This window comes from Canis aureus, chromosome 11 (genome assembly GCF_053574225.1).
Source record: "Canis aureus isolate CA01 chromosome 11, VMU_Caureus_v.1.0, whole genome shotgun sequence".
In the NCBI taxonomy this organism is placed as follows: Eukaryota; Metazoa; Chordata; class Mammalia; order Carnivora; family Canidae; genus Canis; species Canis aureus.
Window position 1 is genome coordinate 59,093,660 of NC_135621.1, and position 8,745 is coordinate 59,102,404.

The window sequence follows — 8,745 nt, forward strand, 5'->3', positions numbered from 1 at the left end:
TTAAAATTAGACACTTCTGAAACACTAGTTCAGACTCAAAGAAAAGAAGTACATATTTAGATTTGGAAATGATTTCTAAATGGATACCAGAACTGTTTTGGTGGAGTAAAATGACACACCAAAAAAGAAAAAAAAAATGCTAGTGATTAGGTCACTTACAACAGATCAGACAAGGAACCCTGCACACTGCAGAGATGCCACGAACAGGAGGAACATGAGCATCTGCACAGTTAATGTCCTCCATTCCTATCCGTACAAGGGAAACAATTGCAGAGTTAACATGACCCTACCTTATTTCTTAAAATCCTGCTTATATATAAAATTCCCTCAACATGTTATCCATTTATTAGTAGTTTAGTTTGGCAAGATACGGTTTTGTAGATGTCTCCAGAAACTTAAAAATCTGAAATGTTCAACACTGCAGAAAATGTGGTTTCTCAGAGTTCACCCTTAACCAAAATAAGTATTTTTTAAACCAATGGTAAATGCGTTTCTCATAACTTTAACCTTATACCAAAATGGCAACAAAATTACCTTTGAGCACACTGTGCAGGCATACTTTATAAATGACCTTGACCAAAACAGAGACTACTTAGATGAAGCAATAACCTTAAAAGGGGCAAAAGGGAGTATTAGGTTTGGAGAAATGGCAGCAGTAGGGATGAGATGCAGGTTAGAGAAAACATGCTTGCTGGCAATGCCACATTCACCAAATCAATGCCAGAGCCTCAGCATTCCCATTCTGTATGTAATATGTACTCTCTAAATAAAGTTTATATCTTACCATGAACTCTTGATCCCGTACTAGAATCATCACTAATACCTTGTGGACTTATGTCTTCAAAGGATGTAGTATCTACATAAAATAGCAAAATGGATATGAAAACATTTTTAAACAAAAAAAAACATTATAAAATGTCATTTATGCAGATAAGGATATTCTTTTTCAATCACATATAATACATCTTGATTTAACATATTTCATAGACTCAACCAGAAACTGGAACTAGGAATAAGAAACAGAATAGTTGTGATGAGGGTTGACTTGCTTAACACCGGAAGCAGTGAAAGAGTCTCCCCAAGGACCCTGCAAAGCAAAGCAAGAGCCTGGGTTGCTCTACGTGGTTCTGTTTGAAGTTGTAGTGTTTTCAGTTTTTTTTTTGTTTTTGTTTTTTTTTAAAGCTTCTATCATCACTTTTTCCCTTTCTTACTCTTTAGTTGGCTTACTTTTCCTTTTCTTGTTAGTTCATTAGCTGTTTATTATGGAAGGCCTAGGAAAGATTTTAATTATTTGTATGATGTTTTAAATTTTTGAAATGATTTGAAAATTCTCTCAAATCGAATCCAGACTGTTTTGATAAATTATTTCAGGTTGTTGCTGTCAAAAAAGTACACAAGGAAAAGTCAAATTAAAATTCCTGTTGCCAACAGTTACACCACAGTGCAAAGAGCAGACGGCCTATACCTTTATTATTAACCAACTGCTTGGATCTGAAGCCTGTAGAAGAGTTGACAGTTGAAAAGTTGATGGCTGTAGTAGAGAAGGCCATAGCTCCCAATTCTTTTCTCCTTTTACCCGTTGGAATATCATCAGGAACCTCCAAATTCTCAGTACTACCTGTCCACTGTCCTCCTGCTAGGACCATGGACTGCACCAGGTCATTCATGGCTGGGATGCAAATGAAAGCAAATGAATCAGCATGGTTAATGTATCTATTCTTATTTCTATCTTGTATTATAAATGATCTGGTTTTTGTCTATGGATTAATGCAAGTGAATATCAAAGACTATAACCACAAGGTCATTCGAATTATGACATGCATTCAGCTGAATGAAATGAGTAGGCCAAAGGCTGATAAATTTCAGTAAATATTTTTATCCCACCTCCACCCCCTTTAAAGATAGGAAAAGGAATTTTACTCTGTACAACTGCCATGCTTTTGCGCAGTGATGTGCAATATAATTAGAAGCCTTCATAATGTGGTTTTGTGATGACAGAAATGGAATGAATAAAGGTAAGATGGAGAGCAGTTCTTATACAGCATCATTATTGAAAATGACAAAGAGTCCTTGGTCAGAGCAGGTTACTGAAGAAATCATTCATTTTATGAATCAAATAAGTATACCATTCAATAAAAACCTGAAAGAGATGATATCCAAAGTGACAGACATTTAATGTGATTATGTAATTACCCATACCACTTAAAAAAACAGTATTAATATATAAAGAATGACAAACGTTTTCAAGGGTTACAGGCCATTTTATTTATTTATTTATTTAAGTTAGTTCATTAAGAAAATAAATTCCTAATGCTAAAGGTTTTGTTGTATTTTAAGTAAATTTCTTTGGGAAAAAAGTCTCTATGGCATAGAAAATTAAAGGTGTTTTTTTTTTTTTCCTGCCAACTTTTAGAAGGCACTGGAAATTTTAAGTATATTACATGTATGACTAAACATATGAATGTATGTATCAGTGAACATACATAGGATGCAAATTCAGTGCCAGTTTTGAAAAAAAATATCCTTCCAGCTCCTTGAATTAGAGGAAGACTGCACTTTGCAAAATAAGAAAAGTGGCACAGTCCAGAGAAAGGTTAGTGAAAAATTAGTAATGGAAGCCAGTGTAGTCATTTGAAAGAAGCTGAACTGTCATAAAGTCTTACACATGGAACGACGGTAGCAGGCCTTCATTTTGTCTTTATCCTTCGGTCTGTTCCTCAAAAAGGGCAGTCTTTTCAGTGCAACCACTTTAATGTCAGAGCATGAGGAAAAACAGAAACAGAAAAATGAAAGAAAAAAGGGAGAAGAACAGATGGGAGTTAAATGTTGAAAATTAAGGACAGAAATGAATGTCTGAGTTTCAGCTATGTATGCTATACTAAAGCTATTATTCTCATGCTGCTGAGTGATAATGAAATATGAAATATGTACTTTGACACTTTAAAATACTTGGAAAGCACTGAAGACAATGATGAGGAAACATATATTTTGAAAGCTTGATTGGCTAAAGTCCTATAAACACAGGAACTGATTAGAAGTACTTACTGAAAGAAAAATTTTCCTAATTAAGCTGTAAAGGTTTATCTTTAAAATTAGGGCTAGTGGTGGGCCATGATGAAAATCTACAAGCTTTTCAATCCTCTGTTTTAACTTTTTAAATAAAAAGACTTCATTTCAGAAGAAAAGTGACTTAGGAAAATGCATATTCTAAAAAAGTATTCTAGTAATATAGATCAACAAAAACTAGGGTACCTAGGGAATGTTTAAAACAATCTAAAGAAACTTTAAAACTTCATTATTTTCTTAAACTTTAATAAAGAAAATAGAGAATTATTTTTTGGGTTCATTTGAATTCTGGTGCATTGTTCAAAGCACCACAAAAATATTTATTTTTTCAAAAGATGACATGAGCAGTTGTATTCATTTCATTTTGCAAAAGGTTGGCTAGGCAAAAGAGAAAAGCTAGCACTAAGCTCTGTTAGGACTAAAAGATAAGGAGGCACCCTAATGCAAGCAAAAATGACACAGAAATATGTATTTATAACACTTTAAGGTATTTTGAAGGGCTTTTTAGGTGACTTTATTAAAAAAACAAAGGTAGCATTTTGCAGAAAAATTCTATAAATGAAAGTTAGTGTTATAACTAAAGTAGGTATCAGTATAAAAATTAAAATGCTCATTAGAGTCACTAATATTCTTGGGTTATATTTTAATAAGATTCAAATATAAAAAACTGTTACACCTTTTGTAACTGCAATTTAGGAGTCAGGGAAGCAACGTGAATAAAGACTTAACAGCATATTGTACATAGCCTTAATAACGATACTCCTCAAGGTTTGCCATCATCTTGTAAATAATCAAAGTTCTGACAAACTGACAAGTATCATCCATTAAAGAGAATGCAATGGACGTACAGCTTTTTAACTTATTTGATTGCTATTAGGAACAGTCGTGATTCATTTAAGCTTTTAATTTGACCTATTTCTTTGCTAGCTTGGTAAACACAGCTGTTTTTAATGATTAAAAAGAAATGAACTGAAAGCAATGTAAAAATGGACACTTAGCTAAAACAAAGCTGAGTGGTTGCAGCATGCACATGTTGTCTTGTTTAGATACTTCTGTTTCAACTGTTTTCCAAAGACTGCTTTAATGACAGACAGGATAAAAGGAATTTTAAATTTGCCAGTGGTGGAATGTGATCTTTCTTATGTCAACTGGTTTACAGACATACAATGTTCTTTTTCCAACATACTGAAATTCAGGGAACATTAACATTGCTGGGGTTTTGTTGATTTAAAAAATTCTAAAACCGAACAGCTGTAGGAAAGGAGAACATCACTGCATTCTGACCCTTATTCTGGATGTTTTAGCAGAGAGTAAGAAGGAATGTCAGATTTATATTAAAAACAGACAAGCTGACCTCAAAAAAGAGTGTTGTGCCTTTCTTGTGTCACATTATCATATCTGAACTGAAATATCTTTCTTTAGGGTGCCTGGTTGGCTCAGTTGGTAGAGCATGTGACTTGATTTCAGGGTTGTGAGTTCAAGCCCCACGTTGGGTGTAGAGCTTACTTAAAAAAAAAAAAAATCCCTTATGAAATATCTTCCTTTAATTGGAAAATAATTAAGTAGAACTATTACCATTTCTCACTTAATAAGATGTCAGAAATCTTATATCTAAAGGTAACAGAGAAAATTGAATTATCTGGCATCTTTTTACGGTAAACCTGATGATTTCTCTACAAGAATACTCTGAGATTTCATGTAGATTTGACTGATAAGACTAGACAGCAAAAGACCCAAGTAATGATAATCTTGTATGGGGATACAGGATTTAAAATATACCCTATAATGAATGCCTAATCTCTTACACCCTAAAATACTGTCTTTTCAGAGATAACTCCCTTGAGGCCAAAACACTATCTATAGTTTTTTGAGTGTTCTGAGAGTTGCCATAAGGCAAATCTACCCCTGGGGGGAAGTAGTAGCTGTTTTTGCCTATTTACTTCAAAAGAATAGCATGAAATTATATAGATCTATTTCATGTAAACATATACACACACATAAATATACATTTTTTAATTTAGTGACTGGTGATAGTATGAGTGTATTCAAAGTATCTTGTTTACATATTCTATATTGTTAGTAGTCAACTTGTTGGACATCTTCAAAGGGCCTAGCACTGGATTCATTTCTTTCTCTTAAAATATACTTCTTTTGCTTTTACTTTGCCCTTGTTAAGCACACTAGTAATGAAATAAAAATATTATGAATTGTACAGGGCATGTTATGATATGATACTGCTATAATTGTAATTTAAAAAATTAAATCACAAATTTATACACAAGTTTATACACACCTATTTTAGTCAATTCTTTACCAAGCAATCCCTCAATAATTTTTACAACCTTCGAAATCACTGAATAATATTCTCTCCAAATTGATATCTATTTTTCTTTGCTTCTTATCAATGTAACTTTGCTCCAATTTGACACCAAATGAATAAAGCTCCATTATAAAATGCCTTATTATTCGATTTACTTACAAATAATTATCAAGATGAGCTCATAAACATTTCTCACTCACTCTTCGTAATCACCCTGGTGCCAGTATGATACAAAGGTGAAACGCATGCCCATATTAACACAACTACCAAGTGGCAAGATATTCTGGCTCTTATCTCAGTGTTCTTTTGACACTGTTTTACCTCCCTGGCTAAATGACGGTATCTCTGTGTTTGCTATATTTCTAAACACATAATACAGAAAATCACATAGTTATGCAGTATTGCAGTACACAATGAAACTTATAATCATATAGAGTTAAAAAGAAATGCATTCATTAGACTATTACCCCAAAGGACTGCTGAAGTTATATGTTAAAAGAAATCTTTTGAAAAGATTCTAAATCAATACTAGAGATCATAAACGTTTAAAGAGTTTAAGCACTCACTGCTGCTTTTCTTGGTCCCCAAAGTTTGGCCATCTTCTAAAGAGTTTGAGCCTACTGAAGAACTATCTTGACTATCTTGATGGGGGAGCTGAAGAAATCCTTCACTGGAGTCTGAACGGGTAGGTGTTAATGTTAGAGATTTCTGACGTTCTCGATTAATATCTTTCTTAGACTTTATCAATTTTCTCATTTTTAGAGTAATCCAGTTGCCTCTCCTAATAGAATAATTTAAAAAAATTCTTATCAGTCTAAACTTCAACATATAAATCCTTCACAAAATTAGTAGTCTTAACTTTTTTTTTTCCAAAACAAAAATGAGTAAAATTTGATTAACAGTACCTTCTAGGAGGAGACGGGTCATAAAATTTGTATTGATCCATTATTTTCTCTTCTAATTTCTCCTTTTGTCGTCTTAATTCGTTTAACTTATCACTATAAAAATAAAAATTGCATTTTAGGACATGCACTATATTTTGCACAGTTATATTAAATTATTTTGTGACTACACTCTAACTTGTCTCCAAAACATAAAAAAATATAGATATTAGATAAACTATTAAACTAAAATTTATTAGGTACTAACAATAGGATTTTTTCCAAGTTTCTTTTTCTTTATATTTACAAACATAACAAAAGGTTATTGAATTTAAAATTCAATTCTTTAATACAATTTATTTGTTTGAAGAAAAATTTCCATATTATATTCTCACCATGACAAAGGAATTGTTTCAACTGATCTTTTAATAGTTGTTAAGCGAGATTATAACAGTGACTATTCTCCTATTCTTGGATCTTTTAGTATCTCACATTGTTTCTGAAATGAAGGGTGATTTAGTAAAAATTATCTAAGTAAAAAGCTAAAATGTTCAATAGTTTGCTTAGAATTGTGTATATAATAAATAATCTTGCAAAGATATCTTCATGCAAACAGACTTTTTTCCTTTATGGCAGAATTGTTTAGGCTTAATTTACCTTTAGAGAACTATTTCCTGCCTCCAACAATATATGAATACACTAGTTTCACCATGCCTTAGTCTCATTTATGCCCTTGATGGCAGATATTACATAGGGAAGCCTCAAAGATCACAGACTTAAGTAAAATGATCTAAAAAAAACTGTGATGCCAAACTGCAATGTTGTTTACTCAACATACATTTAGCGCTCATTTACAATGAAGAAAACACAAAGAGCATATAAAGACAAATAACAAGTAGCCCAACTTTGCTTATAATAGGAGAGAACATATTTACATAATGGCTATTACAATCCAAGGCAGTAGTGGAACAAAATAAAATCACTGTGGTAAGTACAAAAGCAACTTATAAAAGGAAAATATTTCTATCTTGGATGACCAAAGCCTCAGGGAGGGGGGCCTGAGTGGCTCAGTCCATTAAGTGTCTGCCTTTGGCTCAGGTCATGGTCCCAAAGTCCTGGGATCAAGCCCCACACTGGGCTCCCTGCTCAGCGGGGAGCCTGCTTCTCCCTCTCCCTCTGCTGCTCCCCCTGCTCATGCTCTATCACTGTCAAATAAGTAAATTAAAAATCTTAAAAAAAAAAAAGCCTCATGGAGAGAATGGCCATATTAGATAGACTGAAAAGATAACAATGCTAAATTAAGTAGTTTAGTTGAGGGGAAGCACTGAGGGATTTTCAGGTTTAGATTTTGTTCAATAGGAAATCAGAAGCATTCAAGGTCTCATTACAAAGTGACATGAAATCTTGGCTGTAGGTACCTTAACTCCATAATGAAATAGAATGTATCAGAAATGGTGAAAGTGAAGAAAGCAGCCAGGAGGCTAATGAGGAGTCTAGCTGAATGGTTAGGCTAAATTAACCAGCACAAACAGATTTGAGAGATTTTTTTGAAGAGGATGCTTTGTGAACAGAGGTTTCCAAGAGTTATACCACATAGCACAATGGCAGATGGTCTATACCTCCCAACTGTTTTCTCTTTTTACCTGTTGAAATATCATCAGGAATCTCCAAATTCTCAGTACCACCTGTTCACTGTCACTCCTGCTAGGACCATGTGACAGAGGCATTTAACTAGAACTGTCTGACACATAAGATACTAATATTTGTCTATACAGATACAATTACTGAAACTTTGGAAATAGATTATTCACCAATGGCCATAATATTAAGATATTCCAAAGATACCCAAAGATCAAGCTCTGGATAATGCCTTTGCTTAAGGGACAGAAAACTCGAATGTCAAGAGAAACCTCTCTTATAGCAAACAGCAAAGAAATACATATCCCTGAAAGAACTGAAGGTATAGTTCAAAGTGGCCAGCCACAGATGTGAAATTTCTTTTAAGTTTTGCATTTATCTTAAAAGCTCACACAAACTCTGCCTTTTGCTCCATAATATACCTTTCTGTTAATACAACAATCATGTTCCCTTCCCAAAATTTTATAAGAAAACTGATGCTTCAAAAAATACATGATGTATCCTGGTTTTATATGTTCCCTAGCTTGCCATCATATACATCATGCCCAAGAGGCACAAATATAGGATTTCATTTCTTAGGATAAACTTAGAAGTGGATGTTATATTTCTATTGTAAAGAAAAAGAAACCAATGATCAAAGAAATGAAGTAACTCACCAATGGTCACATAGCTAGTGACTGGAAGAACTGAGATTTGAATTAGGAGCTGCCTAATTTCAACATCTGTGCTTTTACTATTATACTACAGTGTTTCTCATTTAGGGAATAGGGAAAGTGAAGAATTTAATTTAGTAAAGGTGAATTTTGGTGCAATACAAGGAGTATCCACTGAGTTGCTAAG

The 8,745-nt window shown here is 33.3% G+C and overlaps 1 protein-coding gene across 13 annotated transcripts in view; it reads right to left on the reverse strand.

The window, feature by feature from the left end:
• The window catches only part of CCDC88A (coiled-coil and HOOK domain protein 88A), a 139,706-nt gene that overhangs the window by 16,067 nt on the left and 114,894 nt on the right, over nt 1-8,745 (reverse strand). For 5 of the 13 annotated variants that reach the window (XM_077915436.1, XM_077915435.1, XM_077915429.1 and 2 more), the window contains exons 24-29: nt 6,292-6,384; nt 5,953-6,167; nt 2,664-2,747; nt 1,466-1,669; nt 785-856; nt 160-246 (exon numbers count right to left, since the gene is read on the reverse strand). In XM_077915436.1, coding sequence (XP_077771562.1) covers nt 160-246; nt 785-856; nt 1,466-1,669; nt 2,664-2,747; nt 5,953-6,167; nt 6,292-6,384 — 755 coding nt within the window. Of the gene's footprint in view, nt 1-159; nt 247-784; nt 857-1,465; nt 1,670-1,950; nt 2,141-2,663; nt 2,748-5,952; nt 6,168-6,291; nt 6,385-8,745 lie in introns of those variants that run through there. The other 8 variants (XM_077915438.1, XM_077915437.1, XM_077915432.1 and 5 more) reach the window with 4 other exon arrangements.